The 26,149-nt window shown below is 40.0% G+C and overlaps 1 protein-coding gene across 1 annotated transcript in view; it reads right to left on the minus strand.

Moving 5' to 3' along the window:
- LOC126418787 (midasin-like) overlaps positions 1-26,149 on the minus strand; it is a 192,985-nt gene that overhangs the window by 147,747 nt on the left and 19,089 nt on the right. The window contains exons 7-11 of the mRNA XM_050085718.1: positions 25,247-25,407; positions 15,872-16,057; positions 10,808-11,101; positions 9,135-9,384; positions 123-349 (exon numbers count right to left, since the gene is read on the minus strand). Coding sequence (XP_049941675.1) covers positions 123-349; positions 9,135-9,384; positions 10,808-11,101; positions 15,872-16,057; positions 25,247-25,407 — 1,118 coding nt within the window. The remainder of the gene's footprint in view (positions 1-122; positions 350-9,134; positions 9,385-10,807; positions 11,102-15,871; positions 16,058-25,246; positions 25,408-26,149) is intronic.

Below are 26,149 nucleotides of genomic sequence, written 5' to 3' on the forward strand. Positions count from 1 at the left end.
CCCTTTTCGTAAGCGGAATGTTCTGTTGATAGATATTCTGCAAAAAACCAAATTGGAGTGAACCATACCACATGTTTGCAAATTGTGTGTTTTTAGACCCCAACAAATCCCCTTCCAGTTACCTGGTCAAAGCAGCATCGAATGCCGATTTCCAGCAGTCCAGTTCCTTCCGCCTCCAGTCGAAAATCAGCTGTGTCAGAGCAGCACGGTGTTCCAGCAGACTAACACCTTGGTGAGCATTCTGTTCCCATTCCTCAAACTTACTCAGCAAAAGTTCCAGCCCCGTGAGAAAGCGTGGTAGTGGGCTTGAGACAGGAAATCCCAATATTCGGTCCACCACAATGAGCATCTGGGAAATTTTGAAACAGTTCTTTATTAAAATACATAATTAAGAACAATAAATTATCAGGTAGTTGATTTATTAGAGATGGTGATGTATACGTGCAGACTGAAGTGACAAGTGAAAATTTGTACCAAGGGCGAGATATGAACCTGGGTCTCCAGCAGGATATGCAGGTTCCAATCCTGGTCTTGGGACAAATTTTCACTTGTCACTTCAGTCTACATTTACATACATCATAGATGTTTGAGCCTTGAAAAGGTCTCTGGAACCATGTAGTTTTGTTTTATTAGTACAGGCTTGAACACAAATGATTCACTAAAATCTGTGTGCATAATGAGACAACATATAAATCATGCATAATTCTTAAGACTTCACCTCAACAAGACCGGCTGAGAGGAAGAAGCAACCATTTTTGTAGTTTTATGATCTGCTATGGGTAGATAAGTAAATTTTAAAATCATATTCCTTATAGGTACACAAACGTTTTAATCCTCATAAACAAGTAACATCCTGAAATCAGCTGAGTCCTTCTTATGAGGATACCTTCCTGCCAATACCAGAGTGACATGTAGCTCAAGAATGACACTCTGAAGATGCACACTACATTTTCACAGATAACTTATAACAGACTGTGAATGAAATACTTTAAAACACGCCACCAACAGACTTTATGTGATTCTGGTAGGTCCGATATACTTTATATTCCATGCATCCATAGTGAGGGCTTTCTCAAGGAAGTAAAACATGTCAAACTGGAATGGATTACATGCATTTCATAAAAGGAGATTAGCTACTATCCCTGCCTGAGATACTAAGTTAAATAGTCCTCATGGAACTAAAATAGGTGGGGAGTTGGAAAGTGGGAGAGAGATGGGGGAGGGAGAGAGAGGGGGGAGGGAGAGAGAGGGGGGAGGGAGAGAGAGGGGGGAGGGAGAGAGAGGGGGGAAGGAGAGAGGGGGGGGAGGGAGAGAGATGGGGGAGGGAGAGTGGGGGAGAGAGAGAGATGGGGGAGGGAGAGTGGGGGGAGAGAGATGGGGGAGGGAGAGAGGGGGAGAGAGATGGGGGAGGGAGAGAGAGAGATGGGGGAGGGAGAGAGAGAGATGGGGGAGGGAGAGAGATATGGGGGAGGGAGAGAGGGGGAGAGAGATATGGGGGAGGGAGAGAGGGGGAGAGAGATGGGGGAGGGAGAGAGATATGGGGGAGGGAGGGAGGGAGAGAGATATGGGGGAGGGAGAGAGGGGGAGAGAGATGGGGGAGGGAGAGAGATATGGGGGAGGGAGAGAGGGGGAGAGAGATGGGGGAGGGAGAGAGATATGGGGGAGGGAGAGAGGGGGAGAGATGGGGGAGAGAGAGGGAGGGAGGGCGAGAGGGGGAGAGATGGGGGAGAGAGAGGGAGGGAGGGCGGGAGGGGGAGAGAGAGGGAGGGAGGGCGGGAGAGATGGGGGGAGGGGGAGAGATGGGGGGAGGGAGAGATGGGGGAGGGAGAGATGGGGGAGGGAGAGAGGAGGGAGGGAGAGAGGAGGGAGGGAGAGATGGGGGAGGGAGAGAGAGAGGGAGGGAGGAGGGGGAGAGATGGTGGAGGGGGAGAGGGGGAGGGAGAGAGGGAGGGAGAGAGGGAGGGAGAGAGGGAGGGGAGGGGGAGAGGGGGGGGGGGGAATCAACAGATTTTCATTTATGGAGCAAAATTAAACTTACTACAAACACACAAACTTATGCACCCTGATATAGTAATAGAAAGTTCTGGCAGAATGTAAATAAATTAGGAGTAAAGATTAGATTAGATTAGATTAGTACTTTTTCCATAGATCATGAGTATGACACTTCGTAATGATGTGGAACATGTCAGGTTAATACAATGTGTCTATACAAGATATTACATTACACAAAATATTACATGATATTTATTTTTTATTTTTTTTTTTTTTTGGGGGGGGGGGGGGGGGGGGGAATTTCCCACTTACTATATCCAAAAATTCATCTAACGAGTAGAAGGAGTTGCCATTAAGAAATTCTTTTCATTTCCTTTTAAATGCTATACGGCTATCTGTCAGACGTTTGATGCTATTAGGTAAGTGAGAAAAGACTTTTGTGGCAGCATAATGTACCCCCTTCTGAGCCAAAGTTAAATTTAACCTTGAGTAGTAAAGATCATCCTTTCCACTAGTATTGTAGCCATGTACACTGCTATTACTTTTGAATTCGTGAATATATATATTGAGAGGCTACAATGAAAATCCCTAGCTCTTTAAATACGTGTCTGCAGGATGATCTTGAATGAGCTCCAGCAATTATAACCACTCACAGAATAGTAGAGGCAACAACTCATAGACATGCTCACAAACAAGACTGAAAACTTTGCTGGCTGCCTCACACTTCATGCTGAGTGACACATACCATTACAGAGGAGTGATGCTTGTCCCTACGTCTACTTTCTAATGAACGATACTCGCAACTAAAAGTTACAAAATAAGATATCAAATCTAAAGGTACAAATACTGTGTGAGGGGTTGTTTTTATATGCGTGTGGTGGTCTATGTTGAGGTGTGACGCAGGTCTTTAACTTGGGACGGCAATTGCAGCAACTTTGAGAGAGGAAGTACCAGCTCAGATGCAGAGATTAAAGTCTGCCTTGGAGATAAGCAGAGACACAAAGCACAAGCGTATATGAACAATGGACATTGTTGTTGTTGTTGTTGTGGTCTTCAGTCCTGAAACTGGTTTGATGCAGCTCTCCATGCTACTCTATCCTGTGCAAGCTTTTTCATCTCCCAGTACTTACTGCAACCTACATCCTTCTGAATCTGCTTAGTGTATTCATCTCTTGGTCTCCCCCTACGATTTTTACCCTCCACGCTGCCCTCCAATACTAAATTGGTGATCCCTTGATGCCTCAGAACATGTCCTACCAACCGATCCCTTCTTCTGGTCAAGTTGTGCCACAAACTTCTCTTCTCCCCAATCCTATTCAATACTTCCTCATTAGTTATGTGATCTACCCATCTAATCTTCAGCATTCTTCTGTAGCACCACATTTCAAAAGCTTCTATTCTCTTCTTGTCCAAACTATTTATTGTCCATGTTTCACTTCCATACATGGCTACACTCCATACGAATACTTTCAGAAATGACTTCCTGACACTTAAATCAATACTGGATGTTAACAAATTTCTCTTCTTCAGAAACGCTTTCCTCGTCATTGCCAGCCTACATTTTATATCCTCTCTACTTCGACCATCATCAGTTATTTTGCTCCCCAAATAGCAAAACTCCTTTACTACTTTAAGTGCCTCATTTCCTAATCTAATTCCCTCAGCATCACCCGACTTAATTAGACTACATTCCATTATCCTTGTTTTGCTTTTGTTGATGTTCATCTTATGTCCTCCTTTCAAGACACTGTCCATTCCATTCAACTGCTCTTCCAGGTCCTTTGCTGTCTCTGACAGAATTACAATGTCATCGGCGAACCTCAAAGTTTTTATTTCTTCTCCATGAATTTTAATACCCACTCCGAATTTTTCTTTTGTTTCCTTTACTGCTTGCTCAATATACAGATTGAACAACATCGGGGACAGGCTACAACCCTGTCTTACTCCCTTCCCAACCACTGCTTCCCTTTCATGTCCCTCGACTCTTATAATTGCCATCTGGTTTCTGTACAAATTGTAAATAGCCTTTCGCTCCCTGTATTTTACCCCTGCCACCTTTAGAATTTGAAAGAGAGTATTCCAGTCAACATTGTCAAAAGCTTTCTCTAAGTCTACAAATGCTAGAAACGTAGGTTTGCCTTTCCTTAATCTTTCTTCTAAGATAAGTCGTAAGGTCAGTATTGCCTCACGTGTTCCAGTGTTTCTACGGAATCCAAACTGATCTTCCCCGAGGTTGGCTTCTACTAGTTTTTCCATTCGTCTGTAAAGAATTCGTGTTAGTATTTTGCAGCTGTGACTTATTAAGCTGATAGTTCGGTAATTTTCACATCTGTCAACACCTGCTTTCTTTGGGATTGGAATTATTATATTCTTCTTGAAGTCTGAGGGTATTTCGCCTGTTTCATACATCTTGCTCACCAGATGGTAGAGTTTTGTCAGGACTGGCTCTCCCACGGCCGTCAGTAGTTCCAATGGAATATTGTCTACTCCGGGGGCCTTGTTTCAACTCAGGTCTTTCAGTGCTCTGTCAAACTCTTCACGCACTATCGTATCTCCCATTTCATCTTCATCTACATCCTCTTCCATTTCCATAATATTGTCCTCAAGTACATCGCCCTTGTATAGACCCTCTATATACTCCTTCCACCTTTCTGCTTTCCCTTCTTTGCTTAGAACTGGGTTTCCATCTGAGCTCTTGATATTCATACAAGTCGTTCTCTTATCTCCAAAGGTCTCTTTAATTTTCCTGTAGGCGGTATCTATCTTACCCCTAGTGAGATAGGCCTCTACATCCTTACATTTGTCCTCTAGCCATCCCTGCTTAGCCATTTTGCACTTCCTGTCGATATCATTTTTGAGATGTTTGTATTCCTTTTTGCCTGTTTCACTTACTGCATTTTTATATTTTCTCCTTTCATCAATTAAATTCAATATTTCTTCTGTTACCCAAGGATTTCTACTAGCCCTCGTCTTTTTACCTACTTGATCCTCTGCTGCCTTCACTACTTCATCCCTCAAAGCTACCCATTCTTCTTCTACTTTATTTATTTCCCCCATTCCTGTCAATTGCTCCCTTATGCTCTCCCTGAATCTCTGTACAACCTCTGGTTCTTTTAGTTTATCCAGGTCCCATCTCCTTAAATTCCCACCTTTTTGCAGTTTCTTCAGTTTTAATCTACAGGTCATAACCAATAGATTGTGGTCAGAGTCCACATCTGCCCCTGGAAATGTCTTACAATTTAAAACCTGGTTCCTAAATCTCTGTCTTACCATTATATAATCTATCTGATACCTTTTAGTATCTCCAGGGTTCTTCCATGTATACAACCTTCTTTCATGATTCTTAAACCAAGTGTTAGTTATGATTATGTTGTGCTCTGTGCAAAATTCTACCAGGCGGCTTCCTCTTTCATTTCTGTCCCCCAATCCATATTCACCTACTATGTTTCCTTCTCTCCCTTTTCCTACACTCGAATTCCAGTCACCCATGACTATTAAATTTTCGTCTCCCTTCACAATCTGAATAATTTCTTTTATTTCATCATACATTTCTTCAATTTCTTCGTCATCTGCAGAGCTAGTTGGCATATAAACTTGTACTACTGTAGTAGGTGTGGGCTTCCTATCTATCTTGGCCACAATAATGCGTTCACTATGCTGTTTGTAGTAGCTTACCCACATTCCTATTTTCCTATTCATTATTAAACCTACTCCTGCATTACCCCTATTTGATTTTGTGTTTATAACCCTGTAGTCACCTGACCAGAAGTCTTGTTCCTCCTGCCACCGAACTTCACTAATTCCCACTATATCTAACTTCAACCTATCCATTTCCCTTTTTAAATTTTCTAACCTACCTGCCCGATTAAGGGATCTGACATTCCACGCTCCGATCCGTAGAACGCCAGTTTTCTTTCTCCTGATAACGACATCCTCTTGAGTAGTCCCCGCCCGGAGATCCGAACGGGGGACTATTTTACCTCCGGAATATTTTACCCAAGAGGACGCCATCATCATGTAATCATACAGTAAAGCTGCATGCCCTCGGGAAAAATTACGGCTGTAGTTTCCCCTTGCTTTCAGCCGTTCGCAGTACCAGCACAGCAAGGCCGTTTTGGTTATTGTTACATGGCCAGATCAGTCAATCATCCAGACTGTTGCCCTTGCAACTACTGAAAAGGCTGCTGCCCCTCTTCAGGAACCACACGTTTGTCTGGCCTCTCAACAGATACCCCTCCGTTGTGGTTGCACCTACGGTACGGCTATCTGTATCGCTGAGGCACGCAAGCCTCCCCACCAACGGCAAGGTCCATGGTTCATGGGGGGGGACATTAGTTAAGGAAATACCTTACAAACGATCTTTGCGATTCATTCTAATTCGAAGCATTTGAACAAAGAAGTCTGATACAGTGTAAGTAAGATATGTTTGGTGAAGACAGTACAAAAGTTGTTAATTCAACTGATATTTTTCTAACCATTTGGTAGAAATGTGATGTAAAAATTCTTAATCCAGGGTGTATACGCCAAAAAAATAAAGAGATACGAATAAATAAATTTCGTATTTCCAAGTTAAAAATACAATTTTTTCCGGGTGAAAATACTTTCTTTCCGGATTAAGATACGATATACCCCGGAGGGTGAAAGTACACTTTTTCTGTGTTACATGACAATATACTTTCCCTCAGAGCTGTACAATTTATCAATCCCTTAAATGGTAAAGTTTTTAGGCAACAATGTACAACTTCCTGGCACTTTAGCAAGTGACATCCAGCAAAAAATAATGTGTTTTAGAAAGATCTTTAACGCACACCAAAATTACACTGCATATTTCGGTATTATGAAAGTATAAATATGAATTCCATCCAATACAGCACAGTAGCTTCTGAAGCACTGAAGTCAAGATTGCAGTGTGCTTTTGTCTGCTAATCACAGCTCATGTCGTGATCTTGCCAGCCAATGACAGCAGATATTCAGAGCATAGGACAAATGATGCAGTTAGCCAATAGAAACAACACTGATCAGTGGTGCAGACACACAAATAGGAAAAGCTAAGCTTTCACTTATAATATTGGTAATCAAAAGTTTCTTGCTGTTTTTCCCCATGTGATGGTTAGGCAGGATCCTAAGAGCACAGCTTAAAATGCAGCAGCTAAATATTTTGGACAAGTACGATTATAAATTTCACTATTGCACCCCAAATGTTAACATGTTCTGTCTAGCATTTCAACCTATACTTTTTGCAATCATTATTGCACAACTTGTGATCTGTGAAAAAATTAAATAAATATGAAAAACTAACCTTTAAGCTTATTATTTTTTAGCATATATTACCCTTTAAGATATAACAAACAAAAATGTATTGGTAAAATTTTAAATAATGGCTTAAATGGCTGGTCTTCGGGGTCTGACATTCCTCGAAGTGGCTGGTCCTCAAAGTGCTAAGTTTTGAATGAGAGTCAAATGTTCCACAACTTCAGAAATTAGTTGCTCATTCCCACACGTACCATGATTCATCCAGCATAAAAGGAAATTTACTTTGAGACAACGCTTCTCAAACCATCATTCACAATATTTTCCCATGACCTGTTAGAAATGTAAACAGTTGTGATATCACACTCTTCGAAAGCAGTTTGTTGTTAGGAAGTATTGCATAGTTTTCATCATTTTCATCATAAAGCCTTTGACCCCCTCCCCCTTTTTTTTGGTAAATGGTGCATTTTCTTTGCAACTAATGTTTATTCCAGTGTCATTCTCTCATGTTTTACTTCTGCAGTAGCAGGCTACAGTAAAATTCTTTTTACGGTATCAGTTCTTACCAGTCAAAATTACCGAAATTCAACTTAAAACTAAAACATTGAAAAATTACTGAAATTCTACAAAGTTGCTGGGTTCTTCCCTGATGAAAAAATTCCCACATTTTTCCTGGATTTTCTTGTTGTCCCTCTGTTCTGATACTCCATCCTGATCTACCCATCTAAGTCACTGTCATCATCATCATCATGGGCTGCACAAACTCACCAGTGCGTGTCCACATCACATTCATGTACCAGGTAACTGCGTCCTCCCTCCCAGCCATCAGCCACACTACCTCAAGCCTCGCTCTTGCTTCATGACTCCTTTCTCCCCTCACCATTGCACTTGACAAAACACCTCACTTGTGTGTGTGTGTGTGTGTGTGTGTGTGTGTGTGTGTGTGTGTGTGTGTGTGTGGTGTACTCTAGCTCAGAAAAAGTACTTATTGCAATAGCTAGAAAAGTTTTGAGTCTTGTGTATATGCCAGTCGATGACTCATTGCCTCTATTATTCATAGAGTGTTTACCTTTGCTTCTAAATTATGTATATACATCAAAGTGCACAAGATAATTCTTGAGATATTGTAGCCCAGCATCACTGAACAAAAGCAGTTTACAACAGTTGTTAACATGTATCACATTACTGTACTGCATTGTGCGGAACTCAAATTTTACATAACATTCACATTTGTTGATATTATTAACTGGTTCTACAACAATATTCATCAATGCAGTAGCAGGATAAATCCACTGCACTCCTCAAAACTGAATTTGATCAGTAGCTAAACTTTTTATGTTGCTGCCACATTACTGAAAATGTGTATTTTTGAATAATAAGACACATTTTTGGACCAAAGTAAGTCACTGTACATCTTTACGGAGATTATTCTTATTTCTAGATTTGATTCCATGGATTGAGGTGTTGGTCTGAAAAATATATCAAATTTCCTTAAGGAACAAATATGCTGGGATGCAGTAGTTACTATTCCAAGTCCTTTTAACAGGCCTCTGAAGGATATTCTTGAGTTCACATGTAAAATAATTCAAGCTATTCTTAGGACTTGGACAACTTTACATTGGATTGATGAGCTTGAAAATAAAAGTTTATTTTGGTGCATCAGTAGTTCTGTGGTATGCTCCCAACTGAATTTATTAACAAGTTGTAATTGGAAGAATTTAACACTGACATTGACTTCTATCCGTTTATCTTCATATTTTAGATATGGCATACAATGGGAGAAAATCTTTGACAAGTCTGAACCACATGTAGTTTACCTTTTCTGAGTTTGGTGAGAGAGAATTGGTTAGCAACAATTTATTAATCTGTCTTTCATTTAATCTAATACCAACCTGACTCAATGTAGGAAAATTTGGGAACTGCTCTAAGAGCTTACAAATATCACTTCGAATTCTCCTCAGCACAGGAAGGCATCGTGCAGTTTCCTCGATTTGCCCCGTTTGGTAGAAATCACTTTTTTCAACTCTTTTTCTGTGTGACTCTGTTGTCGCCAGTACCAGAAGACTTGCAATTAGTTTACTGTCAACAAAGCTGTTCTGTGACTGAAGAATATTTGGAATGTCTTCATGCATGTGTTCATACCTGTATTTGTATGAAAAAAAAATTGCTTTTTGTTAAATATTTTTGCATTTTCATCTCTGGAATAAAACATATTAGTTACAACATACAAATCACTGGAAAAAGGAACTACACGTTTTTTCTGTATTGAAGGCATTTTACGGGAATTGCTACTGGGAGAGGCCAGTGGGCAGGTGTGCCACAAATTGTTGAAGAAATTACTGTTGCCATGGCTGAGAACACTGGGTACAATGTGTAATCTCCAAGCCATGCATAAGCTGTGTCACGACAGCTGAACATTCCACAGCCCACTGTTTGAAAAGTGTTGTGAGTAACTGTAAAACAGCACCTGTACAAACTTCAAGTTACTTGCCAACTTCTCCCTTGTGATAAATCCTGTTCTTCATGCAGCATCACAGCCAGAAATCATGCAATTAACACCTGTTATCCTCCCGCGTAGAAATTAAAATGTGCTTCTTTCATTGATTTACTTGTTATTTCTATTCTACATGTTCTTACAAGTATCTCCACAAAATTTCATTGTCCTAAGACCAGTAGTTTTTCATAGGGGTCCTCCCAAGTAGCAAAAGTTTAATTATAACAACCCTATACTTTAACTTTTAGTCTTTAAAAAGTGAAACCTCCTTGTTGGTTCTACAGGTTATCAATTGATTTCATTCATTAGAAAAGAACTTTTCAAAGATTTAGGAGTGTGTTTCTTTGTGGCTTGAACTACATGTATCTCACCTTCTGTTACTTGACTCAACTGAAATTTTTTATGCAAATATTAAATTTATGACAGTGCAATATTACACCTTCATACAACATTAATTTAAGATAGAAACTTAAAAATACTTAAAAATGTGAGACAAATCCTAATACTTCGTCCAATTTTACTCAAAATTGATAACTGAGTGTTTACAGAGACGCAGATCACAAACTGCTGAGCATTACAAAATAAAAAAATAAAAAATAAATAAAATTAGTTTTTGTCAAAAGAAATTAATTACTGATTTAATTCTATTTTAAATATTACTTTATGTCTTACATACATGTGATGAAAATATGTGGAAGAATTACTGATGGAAGGAGAGTGAGTGAGAGAGAGAGAGAGAGAGAGAGAGAGAGAGAGAGAGATTGAGCTGTGCAGTGAGAGATGGGAAGTGTGAAAGCAAGACAGAGAATGAAACAGGACAAGATGTGAATTAGAAAAAGATTGTGCTTAATACGTAGGGCAAGGGAGTGAGAAAAGAGGCAGGAAAGTGAGGGCTGGGGGTGGTGGGGGGGTGGGGGTGGGGTGGGGGGGTGAGAGATGGGATGAACTTAAGGGAGAGGAAGTATGGAGGTTGAACTGAATAAAAGGGATGAGTGTGAGGGCAGAGGGGCGAGGCCAAGAGGAACCAGTTATGTAATGTTATTATCTAATGAATTAATGTAGAAGCCAGACCTGAGGAGTAATGCCTTTGAAAAATCAGGTGTGTACTGTTTGGCTGATCCTTGAAGCCACAATGAGTGACTGAAGGCTCTTACAAGAGAACCGTGTAGCTTTACTACTGAGTAGAAATCATCTTCCGTTAATAAAGGATTTGTCTGCTGTGAATCCTTTGATGCCACGCTATCTGAAACTGGCCTGCTTTGTTCAAGGCTTTGTGGCTGGAATTCTGAAAAGTCTTGAGTGCTCCACACTGGAAAGAGTTTATTTAGCTCCTCTTCATTTTGTTGTTCTTCTGATACAGTACTCCTGTCACAACATATAAATAAATAAACAAATAAATAACTGAAAAAGACATCAAAATTGCATCAACTCACTTTTGTAGGCTCAACTTCTTTTTATTATGAAAGTACAATAATTAAAGGGATACATTAAAATACTTTCATTTGCAGTGGGATACTTACCATTAGCAAGGGAAAGATTTTTGAAAAAGAGGGACTACTAAAGGAGACTGTGTGAAAGTCTCTCTGAACCATGGGATACAGAAGAGAGAGCAGGAAAGGACAAGAGGGAACTCAGCAATCAAGGATCTTGGATGACAGTACTGCATAGTTCTTGAAGATTATTATTTCTATTGGCCTTTTCCACTCTTGCACTACATTCAGGGAGGGCTATTATTAAAACAAGCTATTTCTCAGGTTCTGCACATCTATACGTCAGCTGTCATCTGGCAAGTTCCATTTTTTGTCTTTATTTGGTTAGATTCATTTTTGAGATCCTTCTCTTTGTTCTGTTTCTCTGTTACTCACCAGGAAATTTTGTTATCAATACGTAGAAAATGGGATTTTCACCATACATTTTTTCAAGTTCCCGTAAGACTGCAATCAAGCTGAAATATTTGCAATAAGCACCTACACCATCAAATAACATGCTATTTGATACTTATTTGATGTTATATTAATAACTTCTAAACATTACGCGCGGGCAGAGATGTCTTTTGCCTGGCTCTCAGTTCTTTCCAGAGAATGGCAGACACAGTGAAGACATTAACAACCGTAAATAAGACACGTCACGGTAAGTAGCAATTATCTTTTCCTACATTGTTGATATTCCTACCTGGAGTTTTCACTGTTTGAAGACATTAATAAAATAGGGGAATGTGTGTAATCTGGGTGGCTTCACCACGAAATATCCCTTTTGCTGACATATTAAGTGGTGTCATTCAAGCATTTCTCAAGTTTTCCAGTGAAACTGCAGAACAAATTTGTAGAGAAATGAGTCACATTCTTTTAAAATTCAAGCTGTCAGCACCAAACACGACTAGAGCTGAATGCAATGGCCTCCGTGCCCTTTGCAACAATTCTCTCGTCATCGTCCTGGTAGCTGACAAGGGAAATGCTGCTGACCTCATGGAATGAGCTGACTATGACACCAAAATCCAACAGATGCTGGAGGAAGACACATACGAAAAATTCTCTCACGACCCAAAATACAGAATAGTGAGGAATACCTGGGGGCTTCTCAAACTGTCCTCGCTGGAAGAGAGAGTTATTAAAAACCTTCTCCCTCCGGCACTGACGTGAGACTACCCACATTCTACGGTCTGCCAAGGGTGCATAAGAAGGGTACTACTTTAAAGCCTATAGTAAGGACCAACGGACCATCAATCTCTAGATTTGCAAAGCTTTCTCTTGATGTTTGTTTGACATCGCATGCCCCATATAAAAAATACGGTGGACTTCATCGATAGAATTAAATGTCTACACCTCGGTGACAGGGATATTGTGATTACCTTTGATGTGGTTTCCCTATTCACATGTGTACCCATCACAGACTCTATAGACCTGCTGTCCCAGCTCTTTGATGTCACCATTGTAGATTTATTTAAACATACCCTCAAGTCATCTTTTTTTTACACGGTGGAAAATACTCCAACCAGACGGTCAGCATTGTGATGGGGAGCTCATTAGCCCCAGTTGTAGCCAACCTCTTTATGGAGCATTTTGAGGACATCACCTCGGACATGGCTCCTGCAGAGCCTAGGCGTTTTTAACAAGCTGACAACACTTTCATCATATGGCCTTGTGGGCATGAAAAGCTGGAAGGGCTCCTAGAACACATCAGCAACACACACGACCACATAAAGTTCACGATGGAAGCACAGAAGGACAGTTCCTTGCCATTGCTGGACGTTCTTGTCCACTGTAAACCCAATGGATGCCTCGGTTATAGCATTTACTGCATGCCTATCCACACAGATTGGTATCAGCATGCCACCAGCTACCAGCACAAAGCAGAAAATCGGGCTGTTCTGAGGACCTCGGTATATCGAGCTGTAACTGTCCCAGACACCGAAAACCTGCAGAGGGAACTCAGCCACTTACGAAAAGTTTTCGAGGAAAATGGTTAAAATAAAAGACAAATTTCACAAGCAGTTTCATCCAAGCCACAACAGTAGAAAGCCTCCGAAGAAGACACAATGAAGATTGCATTTTTACTGTGCATCTGGCAACTAATGAAGCCTGTGAAAGACAATACAGAACTCAGAATACCTGGAGTATACAAAATCAAAATACCGTGTGGGTGTGGACAGTTTTATGTCAGTCAGACTGTCTGCACTATTGAACAGTGCCATATAGAACGTGAGAAGTGTTTTCACCTCTGCTGTCCTAAAATACCAGCTGTAGCAGAACATGCACTGGAAAACGGACAGTGAATTGCGTTTGACAATACCTCTATTATTAACAGACTGACAGAATAATGAATGAAGTAATAGAGATCAAAATATTTGACAACACCATCAATAAAGACAGTGGATCCTGTGATTGGGGAGTTGAAGCTGGCAAGGTGGTCGCGCAACCGAAACATTGCCATATATGGTGTGGGGCGTCACTGACGACGGCATGGCTATATAAGCGCGGCTACTGCATTCACACAACAGTCAACCGATGGAAAGGAGGAAATCTCTGCTGAAAGTTCGTGGACCGTAAACCACTTTATGTGGCTTGAAATCTGAAAATATTTTATTAATGGATATCTCCAGAAGAGTGTGTATTTTTACATGGTGAAGACAGCTAGCTACCCTCATGAAGTTCAGCACAGTTGTCTATTGGCAGCATCATTCCGAGAAAAGGTTGAAGTCCTCTGGATTGGAGTTGAGTGATAGGTCTAAACAGAGGTTTTGTGATGAGACGGGCTCCAGATTCCTCCGACTTGCGCTACTCGGGGGAAACTTGTAAAGTCGGCCTCGGCGCTACGTACCACAAATGGCCACTTGAGCGGCAGAGGTTGTGTGGATTGCAAATTTTTATTTTATTTATTTATGTACTTTTTGTGTTAAGTGAATCTTTGAGGCATCCAACAGAAAAATAAGCATCAGATAAACCAATTATCTCAACAGACCAATTAGCAAATCCGGAGAGTAAGAATCTCAAAATATCACTTGTGAACTGCTACAGTATCCACAGCAAAGACCCAGTGCTCATATCTTTCATATGAAGTACTCACCTTCGTGACTTACTAGAAACCGAGAGTTGGTTGAAATTGGAAGTGGAGACTAGTAAAATTTCTGACAACACATGGAATTCGCGTTCAAAAGACATATAAAACTCTAATGGATGAAGAGAGTTTATGGTGACAAGCAGAAACATTAGCTCTAGCAGGGTCCAAAATGAATTCAGCTGCAAAATAATACAGACAAGAGCAAACAAGATTGGTGGACTTTGATTCACTATTAGATGTCTCTACTGCTCATCAGATTCAGAAATGTGCTTGGTATCACTTAAAAATAAACTAAACTGGGTAACACAAAACTACCCCAGGGATATGGTAGTAGCAGAGGGTGACTTCAACCTGCCCAGTATAAAATGGGAAGATTATGCGTATGTTATAGGTGGTAAAAACAACCGGTCTTAAGGTAATCCTGAATATTATGTCTGCAAATGAACTGATAGAGCAAAATATAATAACAACTGGTGCATCCACAAGACGGGTCATGTGTGAAGCCTACAGCTGTTACCATTGTCAGATTCTGCTGAAAAATCTATCAGAAAATCCCAGGAAGTTCTGGTCAATGAGTGAGTCAAAATTTTACATTCCACTGCTCGTGGATCGATCTGGTGTTGAAACTGAAGTCAGCAAAAGAAAGGAGAAACATTGATATATGTAGATATAGATTTAAATGTTAGACTAGATGGTACATGGAAGAAGGATTCCAAGAGATAAGAAACACTGAGACAATGGCTTGATGGAAGATGGAGAGACAATATTAGGAAGCATGCAAGAGCAATACTGATGTATATTACTGACAACCAAGATGATCTAAGTACTTAGGTGAAAGTACTGTCAAAGGTGGACGTTGAAAGGACATCCTGAAATAAGTCTTCCTGATGGCCTGGCAATCACTTTAGTTTCTCTTTATTAAAATTCAAGGATTATCACTACTGTCCTTAGAGGGAAAGCAAGTGGACAACATTTATTGGGAAAGATCTTGAGCGATTAAAAACTGACCAAAAACACCATTCACGACAGAGATCAGTATAGGACGCTTATTAGAGCATCTGATCCTCTGCATTTACTAAAAACAGTGGAAATGTGTATAGAAACTAGAGTGAGATTGACTCAGGAATTAAAAACAACTATTCTGCCAGGAGAAAAGAAAAGAAGATTGGAGTTTAACGTCCCATCTACTTCGAGGTCATTACAGACGGAGAACAAGTTTGGAATGTTTCGAGTATGGTGATGGAAATTAGCCGTGGCCTTTCAAAGGAACCATCCTGGCACCCGTCTGGAGCAATTAAGGGGAATCAAAGAAAACATAAATCTAGAGGGCTGGACGTGGATTTGAATCATTACCCAGTGCGCTAATCACTGCGCTACCTCGCTCAGTCATTGTGTCGAGATGACAGAGCACGGGACAAAGAGGAAATCTTGCCAAGATTAATAACCGTGTGGTCCAGTGTATGTCTAGAGGAATATTACAATAATAACAATAACAGCACCACAATATTTTTCAAATTTGTTAAACATAAAAGGTTGTTAATAGAAACAAAGATAAGGCTAAAGGAAATTGTGACTCACTTGTGTACATAAAGAGCTTCTTTCTCCTTCTCACGAATCCGTTTTTCATCATCCTGTTTCTTCCAAATGGACACAACATATTTCAGATGGTTATGTAAATGTGCCCATACTTTCCTGCAGTTATCATTGTAGTTACCCATAACAGACATCAGACATCCGAGGTCATGCAAGCTAGCCATGCACTGCCTGTAATGGTATTTACAACTAGAAGTACACTTAGTATATAATTAAAATAACTGAATCAGGCACAATAATATCAATTAGAACAAGTTGATTCTTTGCCTTTAAATTAACTAATGATGGTGATAATAATAACTACAATAACATTTCAACAAAGTATGTATGAAACTGCCTTAATTACATAAAAAGCTCACAACAAATAAACTGACTGAACTCTGACGTGAAACAATCCATATACTGATGACTACATACTTGCTACATTTGGAATTAGTTGATCAGTTTAGTAAATTGCAATTTGTTCACAACATGAAAGATAATAAACAAGTCGAAAAGTGACTCCTCAAATAACCCCAAAATATTTTATTTTTTGAAGTTCTCTCTCATGACTGATTCATAAGACAAATAAATATCAGCAAGGACACCGGAGCTATAATGAAACAGGGACAAAGTTGCTTACAATTTATGCCACAGGCGAAGCCTTTTTTCTTTATTTTCTTCCACCGATATATGCTATACGATAAGCAATCTCTAGTAAAACAACAACCGCAGTTGCAGTCCTCTGTACCTTCCCACATTTAATCCAGATATAAATTACTTAAACATATGGGAGTAGAAAATGACAATGAGTTCAAAGAGTGATAAAAATCAATTACGACTAACCACGAGCAATGCATAAAATCGTGTAAGAGACTACGACTGATGGGTGAGGCGGCATCTATAGAAACTGCGCTGTTATTTCAAGCACCCACCCAGCACATTTGACTACATGTTAATGTGAAGTCAAACTGTTACCCCTCAGATCTCACTTATTATTGGCAAGGACTAACAGCTTAGATATGCTTAACGATATAGTATAGCTATTACTCATCACTCATGAAGTGATTAATGTACTTCCAAATAATGTGGCTGCAATTTGCTGTGTACTACTCTTTGATTTTGAAATTATCTCGACATTTGATTGTATACACTGTCAATACTAGGCATTGCCATCAGACAACAATTTCAATCCTATGTAGCTTCCTCAGTCAAAAATCTTTGAACGTAATTTATTTTCAACTGGCACATTTGAGTTCCTCAGTGCAAGAGAATGGAATGATACAACACAGGAAACCGTGTCTCCCAATTCACTCAGCCAATAAAAAATGAGGTGTCATATACAGAGGTACTATAGATGATTCATTTGTTTTCAAAGTTCTATATTTTCCAAAGTATTACACTTACAAAGACAAAAGACTGCTACTCACCATATGGAGGAGCTGATGAGTTGCAGACTTGCACAACAAAAAGACAGCTAAATAAACGCTGTCCCCTCCATTCTCTACTTTCCTCCTTTTCCACTGCCCTCCCGACAAACCCCCTGACTACACTTAGTGGCACTACTGTTCCCACCAAGTTCCTGCGTGCTCCCACAAACAGCACTACACCCTTCACCACTTCTATCCTGCTATCCCTCACCACCACCACCCAGATTGCTTCTCAAATCAGGTGCAGTCGCTCACAGTCTGGTCTTGGTGGCCGCCACGAAAGTGTGTGCGTTTTCTACACTAGAAGAAAGCCTTTTGTTCAGTAGTCTTCTTGTAGTGCCTGTCTGTGACTCAACAACTCCTCTGTATGGTGAGTAGCAATCTATCACATCTTTCATTTTCCTAATATTGTTATTATTCTATTGTGGATTTTCCATTGTTTGACACGTACAAATATGACTGATGCACGAACAGAACAGTAAACTCACTCAGTTTGCACTATGTCCACCAGCTGGTGTTATGAGTGCAAGTCTTGACAAAATGTTGACAATGCAAAAAAGAGATTTTTTTGTGTTGGAATATGTGAGATGTTTATCTGTTACAACAGTGCAGTATACATGCAGAAGGAATTACAAAACCGAAACGCCACGTAAACAGAGCACTGCGTGTCGGTATCGACAATTTATGGGCACTGGTTGGAGAAGGTGAGGGAAAGTTTCGTACACAGTCCAAAAAAATCAGTGGCTCACACAAGACACAAACTTAGGATACTGCAACAAACTGTGGGAACATTTTTCGACAGTGGTTAAATTTCAAACCATAATGTCTGTAGCTTGTGCAATAACTAAAATCAGAAAATTATTGCTTTCACTTGTCATCACAATGCAGAAACCACTTGACATGAACATTTTGCCCCAAGCTGATATTCAGCAATGAAGCAGCCTCCCATTTATCTGGAAAGGACGATCACCACAATGTGAGAATGTGGGGCACTGAATATCCTCACGAAATTGCAGAACACAACAAGATTCAACAAAGGTTAATGTTTTCTATGCTGTCCCACAGACAAAGCCATATGGACCATTTTTCTTCTGTGAGAAGACTGTAACAATTACCTCTTACCTCGATGTGTTGCTGTTATCACTGTTTCCACTACTGACTGCTGATTCCATGAATTTAAGATTCCAACAAGATGAGGCACATCTCACTAGGGCATTGATGTTCAACCCAATCCAACGTTTGCATCGCTGGATTGGACATAGCGGTGAAGATGATGTGGCTCTGTTTCCTTGTCTGTCCCCTCACCCCCCACCCCCCACCCGGTTGCTTGACCTAATGCTTTGTGACTTTTTTTCTTTGGAAGTACATTAACAACTGTATTTACATACCCCACACTGCCATGAACACCGAAACAGCCCAGACAATGTATCAGTGCTGCTCTGATATGACAGGATATTGTTACATGACATATGGAATGAAACTGACTACCGCTCAGATGTGTGTCACACGATGAAAGCATCACTTGTAGAACATCTGTAGAGTGCAGTATGCAAATTTGGTAAGTTTACAGTTCTATTCATGTATCAATTATATCTGCACATGTAACACTTTGGAAAATACAGAGCTTTGAAAATGATTTAGTAGCCCTGCATATCCCTCAAAAATCCACTTTTACAATAGGTTAAGTTGCAATACTATAGTAATCATATAGCTGTATAGCATCAGATTACAATGTGAAAGCTGTCTGTTTAAACTGCATAGGTCTGGGTACTAGTTTCTGCAAGACAGTAGCAACAATGTCTTCAAAGAAAGTTTAAACTGATGAAGAACAACAAAATAATAAATCAGTTCTGAATAGCATTGACATGACTTCTAGATGAGCAAAAGGAATAGGCAATGAGCTAATATTCATCCCCCCCCCCCCCCCCAGCAAAAAAGCTTTTCCCATCATTGCAGAGACGTACACTCCAAATCAAGGAAACACTGGCATGCCTTAAATTCCCACCACACTTCAAGCATGATGCATCAGCACTTCTGACAGTGCACCATGTGCGCTTGTCCATTAGTCTGCCACCAGAATTAACATCCACTGTGGAAACACATAGTTCACAACAAGAATGCTGAGTTTCCACAAACTTCAAAAACTGTTTTGCATGAGATTGTCAGAAATTGCAGAAATGTTCACAAATTGTGCTCCCATTGAATTCCAAAAACGCTTATTGATGTCCATAAAACGAAGCAACTTGGCAGTGTTTTGACATTTTTTACCCAATACAGAGATGAGGGAGATGAATTCTTAAAAAAAAAAATTGTAACCAGTGATAGTACTAGGGTTTATCATGCCAGTCCAGAATCAAAACATTCCATCAATGAAGTGGAGGCACCTACGATACCCCAAAAAACAAAAATGCAAGACAACATTGTCAGCACAAAAACATCACGTGTACTTTTTTGCTTCCCAGAGGTGAAACCGACAATGTGGTATGACACTGCCAAAAAAACATGGCATGCTCAGCCAAGCACTGTGTTGCTTCGTGACAACACAAGTCCCCGTTTTTCTGGTGTCACTCATAACGTTATTCAACGGTTTGACCGAGAGCAGTTCGACCACCTGCCATACAGCCTCCATTACACACCTTGTGGCTACCACTTGTTCTTCAGCTTTAAGTGTGCTTTCGGAGGAAGCTTTTTTGATTGTGACGAGGATGCAAAAAACGATGTTCAGCTGTGGCTGTCTTCACTGTCGGCATCTTTCCATGAAAAGCACATAGAAAAAATGTTTTTTTTTCTTCCATTATGTCAAATGTCAACAAAGGTGATATGCCTCATATATACAGAATGCATACTTAGGCAACATCAATTTTTTTTTAATTTTTTTATTTGCTCCTTGCTTCCGTAAGCAACATTTTTTCCATGTTATGTATGTACACATTTCCTTTACAATATACTGCTGAATTGTAGTATGCAATGTTTTTATGACAAACACTCACAGGCTCTTTCACAATATTAAGTTGGTGCATAAGTGCATAGCCCTTTTGCTTTGCATGTTGTTACTTAGGTCGTGATGGATTTATTTATCAGTCATAATTTTTGATTTGTAGTTCACTGTAGTTATTTGAGTTGTCATTTTGTCATTTGGAGATAGTGAGTGGGGCTGTGGGTGCTAGACAATGGAATGCCAACTGGGGACATCAGAACATTTCCAACATATTCTTCTGTTCGAATTCAATATAGGGGTGACAGCACCAGAGGCAGCCACAAACATTAGTGCAATATATGAGGATAATTTTGTTGGGCAGAGCATGGCAAGAAAACAGTTTTCTCATTTTAAGGAGGACCATTTTGACATTAGTGACTCTACATTCAGGAAGACCTTCAAGGTTTGATGAAGATCGTTTAAGCACATTGATCCACAATTGTCCGTGTCAGTGCACTGTTTGAGAACTGGCATGCTATACGCCAAAGTCACAAAAATCAGCAAGTGGCCTTACGTGCATCTCTTGCTTGCTTGTCATCAATTGGCTCTTGAACAACACTAGTCATTTCAAATCCTGTATCATTACTGGTGACTAGAAATGGTATCCTTCTGTTAATCTGAGGAAAATTAAGGAAAGGTCAAGCCCAAACAAAGCAGCAAATTCCTGTACAAAGACCTGTTGAAATACACAAGTTTTTGTGCCTTTTAAGGGGAATTCTTCCGAAATTGTGACTCAGTGTGCTTAAGCGTATTAGATACTACGATTCTACTAGAAGAAAAACACTATTCACATATCCATCAAAAGATATTTTAAAGTTCTTGTGCAGATGGAAAATATCACCGCGGTAAAGCCCTGTGTCAACAGTTTCTGTGGCGACACATTTTATAAACAAAAAATTTTGATTACATCTGTGTAGAAATTTCTATTGTATGGTGCTGCAAAGATCATGTGATGCATATCTTTTCTAAATGATTCTTCATTACATGAAATTTTTCAATTGTTATTTAATGAATACTCATCATATCTAATAATCGTGACGTGAATGTTTAATGCTACACAGAGCAACTGACATGTCGTGGCAGGGACAGTGAACTAGTGGAGTTAGCACACATTCTCCTCTACTTGCTGTGCTAACAGCATGGATTGTCATTTTTATACTGATAATCCTGCACTGACTGGTTATTGATCCTTGCTCTCTGTATCATCATAATGGTGTGGTACTCCTATTTTTAATAGAGTTAGTACTGTGTACGATACCAAATGATGTACCCAGATTCTTGTTGGTGACACAGCAGTTATTACATCCACATCATGAGAATTTTTCTTATTTTTGTACTGCTGAATTTTCAGTGCCCTCATAGTACATTCACCAAGTTTTCATTCTTGTGTTGGGGTACCACTTGTGGGGTACACGTATACACAGCTGTATGTGGTATGCACAGCGTTATTTGTATAACTATATACAGAGCAGAATCTATAAATACCATCAAATGGGTCATCAGCTACGTGCAGACTAGTTTTCTTAAAACAAATAGTTTGCTCTATTTTCTGGTAAATCTCCACCTCAAAAATGCCTGATCCCCAGTGTAGAAATGTGGGGTGGTGACATTACTACATTACTTTATTATTATTAGTGTAAGTGGCATATGGCGAACAGGTTATCTACAAGATTATGGGGGAAAAAATGATTGATAAGGTAACCTGAATCCACCAAGCTTTCGCTCCCATACAACAAAGTTGGTTGAAAGATTGAGCAGTGCACAGAAAACTTAGTCTTGGTACTGACTTCCTTCTTGCAGAAGAGAGTAGATCGTAGCTGAGCGCTCACTGCATTAGCTTTGCTACACCTTGCTTCCAGTTCTTTCTCTATGTTGCCATCCTGTGAGAATATGCATCCTAAGTTCTTGAAACCATCCACCAGTTATAACTTTATTCCTCCTATTTGGCACTCAATCCGTTTAGGAGATGCTAATCTTCATACCATAGTCCTTACATTTCTGACCTAGCTCTGAAATATTACTTTGCAAACTTTCAATCGAATCTGCCATCACAACTAAGTCTTCCGCACATGCGAGTCTGCTTATGTTGTGTTCACATATCTTAATCTCACCCAGCCAGTCCATTATTTTCAACATATGATCCATAAATAATATGAACAACAGTGGAGACAGGTTGCAGCCTTGTCTTGCCCCTGAAACTACTCTGAATCATGAACTCAATTTACCGTCAACTCTAACTGCTGCCTGACTATCTATGTAAAGACCTTTAATTGCTTGCAAAAGTTTGCCTCCTATTCCATAATCTCGTAGAACAGATAATAACTTCCTCCTTGGAACCCAGTCATCTGTCTTCTCTAGATCAATAAAGCATAGGTACAATTCCCTGTTCCACTCGTAACACTTCTCCATTGTTTGCCATAAGCTAAAGATCTGGTCCTGACAACCTCTAAGAGGTCTAAACCTGCACTGATTTTCATCCAATTTGTCCTCAACTAATACTCGCACTTTCCTTTCAACAATACCTGAGAAGATTTTACCCACAATGCTGATTAAAGAGATACCTCTGTAGTTGTTACAATCTTTTCTGTTCCCATGTTTAAAGATTGGTGTGATTACTGCTTTTGTCCAGTCTGATGGAACCTGTCTTGACTCCCACGCCATTTCAATTATCCTGTGTAGCCATTTAAGACCTGACATTCCACTGTATTTGATGAGTTCAGACTTAATTTCATCCACCCCAGCCGCTTTATTGCACTGGAATCTATTGACCATTTTCTCCACTTCCTCAAATGTGATCCTATTTCCATCATCATTCCTATCCCATTGTACATTGAAATCTGAAACATTACTGATTGTATTTTCACCTACATTGAGCAACTCTTCAAAATATTCCCTCCATCTGCCCAAGGCATCAACAGGGTTCACCAGCAGTTTTCCTGACCTGTCCAAAATACTTGTCATTTCCTTCTTACCTCCATTTCGAAGACTGCTAATTACACTCCAGAATGGTTTTCCAGCAGCTTGACCCATAGTCTCCAACCTGTTTCCAAAGTCTTCCCAAGATTTCTTCTTGGATGCTGCAATTATCTGTTTGGCTTTGTTTCTTTCTTCAACATAACTTTCTCTGTCTACCTGAGTTCTAGTATGTAGCCATTTTTGATACGCCTTCTTTTTCCTTTTACAGGCTGCCTTGACTGTGTCATTCCACCAAGCTGTTTGCTTCATCCTATCTTTACACACTACTGTTTCAAGACATTCTTTAGCCACTTCTAGCACTGTGTCCCTTTACCTTGTCCATTCCTTTTCCAATAACTGTAATTGACATTCAACTAACTGGTACCTTTCCGAGATCGCTGTTATGTATTTGTGCCTGATTTTCTTATCCTGAAGTTTCTCCACTCTTATCTCCTACATATGGACCTGACCTCCTGCACTTTCGGCCTCACAATCCCAATTTCACTGCAGATTAAATAATGATCAGTGTCATCACAGAATCCCTGAATACATGTGTGTCCCTCACAGCCTTCCTGAATTCCTGATCTGCTATTATATAGTCAATGACAGATCTGGTTCCACTGCCTTCCCAAGTATACCAGTGAATGTTCTTATGTTTAGAAAAGGAGTCTGTGATTACTAAGCCCATACTGGCACAGAAATCCAAGAGTTGTTTCCCGTTCCTGTTGGCCTCCATATCCTCTCCAAATCTACTCATAATCTTTTCATACCCTTCTGTTCGATTTCCAATCCTGGCATTAAAATCACCCATGAGCACAACACTGTCCTTGTCCTTTACTCTAACAACACATCACTGAGTGTGTCATAAAAACTATCCTTCTTATCTTGATCTGTCCCTTCACAATGCGAATATACTGACACAATCCTAATTTTCTTGCTAGACACCGTCAAATCTATCCACATCAGTCGTTCGTTTACATACCTTATTGCAACTATGTTGGGTTCCATTTCTTTCCTGATGTAAAGCCCTACACCCCATTGTGCTATTCCTGCTTTGACTCCTGACAGGTAGACCTTGTATTCTCCCACTTCCTCTTCTTTCTCACCTCTTACCCGAATGCCACTAACAGCTAAAATGTCCAACCCCATCTTACTTGCAGCCTCTGCCAGCTCTACCTTCTTCCCAGAGTAGCCCCCATTGATATTAATAGCTCCCCATCTCGTTATCATTCGTTTGCCGAGTCGTGTCTTAGGATTCCCTGGTTTGTCAATTAGAGGTGGGAGTGTGTCACCTCCAAAGGTCCGAGGCATTTTGCTCTGATTGTTGCCAGCATCATATTTAAAGTACCAGAGAAGCAGGTTGCTGGCCTTACTTGCCCCTAACGGTTGAGGGACTAACCAGTGGATTTGGTAGTCTTTGTTGTCTGAGCACAAAGGTGACCACGACTCAGAAGATGTCCGAGATGTCCAGCCTTATTCCAAAGTAACTGGTATTCCAACTGTCAGGACTACGTAAATTATATTATGAAATAAAAGGTAAGACAGGCTATACAAATATACTGCAATTTTTTCGGGATGCATGGAAAAAGCAACTATAATACAGTCTAGCAGACCAACATATTTGTTCCTGTTATACGGTACGTCACTGATTCTGACTGGTATATTCTGTGTCATTTCACACTCAGGAAAAATTCATGCTGAAAATCATTAACTAGTCATCACAGTGCCTGTTACAAATAAACTACATAGTAACAGCATGATAAGTAACATTTAATTTGTGTGTGCTCTAGATACTCTCATGTGAAGTGTTGAATCAGAGTATCTGCACGTCTTTTCTTTCTTTCTTAAGCTTAATCATTTAATGTTAGTTAAAAAAAAAAAAAAAAAAATCCACCACCCAGCAGTTTAATGAAAACCCTGTGAGTGCAGTATTTAAAGGCAGATCTAACTTTTCAAAAACTTGACAATTATTTCACATAGTAATTTAGTCAAAAGTGTGTATGCACTGCAAATACTCACTGAAAACTCCAGTCACTTCCTGAGCTTGACTTCAATAGAATTTCATTGACTGTTTGATAAACAGTACCAATAGAAGGATAACAAAGCAGTTTCCAAGTATCATCATTTGGTTCAATAAGTTTATGGATCACACTGCACTGTACTTCAATGGCATATGAAACCTGTGTCACAAATGAAGAGTAACAACACGTAACGAAATATAAAAATGAGATTGTAGACAAGGGCAAATAAGCAACAATATAATGCATCAAGGCACAAACAATACAAAGAACAGAATAAATGAAAAGAGTCGTACTAACTTTCACAATCATCATTTCTTGTATCTTTAGGGGCACTAAGAAAAGCTATATGCTCTGCCAATTATTTGCCTCATCTACCTATAAATGTTGCCAGAGTGATCCCATCCCAGACATCCAACATAACCTCCAATCCAAAATGCTTCAAGCCTTAGGCTCTTCCCAGAACCTCACCCCCATGACACACCCACCTTCTACATGCTCCAACAACCCTGGAAGCCCCATTGTGACCGGTTGTTGTGGCTCCACTGAAAGAATTTTGGCCCTCACTGGCCAACACCTCCAAACAACTGTTTGTAACCTAGCCTTCTATGTCAAAGGTACCATCCACTTTCTTCACCAAGTCTTCACCAACCACACCCCTTTACCTTCTGGAGCCTTACACATTACTGTTTATGCCACCTCCCAACACACGAACATCCATCGCCCCCACAGTCCTATCGCTACTGAACACTACCATTGCCATTGTCCTTCAGACTCCAAACCCACTACCTCATTCCTCATATACCTTATCAACTTTATTCTAACACACAACTACTTCTCCTTTGAAGGGTAAGTATACAAAAAAATCTGCAGCACAACCATGAGCATCTGCATGGCGCCCTCC

This window comes from Schistocerca serialis, chromosome 9 (genome assembly GCF_023864345.2).
Source record: "Schistocerca serialis cubense isolate TAMUIC-IGC-003099 chromosome 9, iqSchSeri2.2, whole genome shotgun sequence".
NCBI classification, from domain to species: domain Eukaryota; kingdom Metazoa; phylum Arthropoda; class Insecta; order Orthoptera; family Acrididae; genus Schistocerca; species Schistocerca serialis.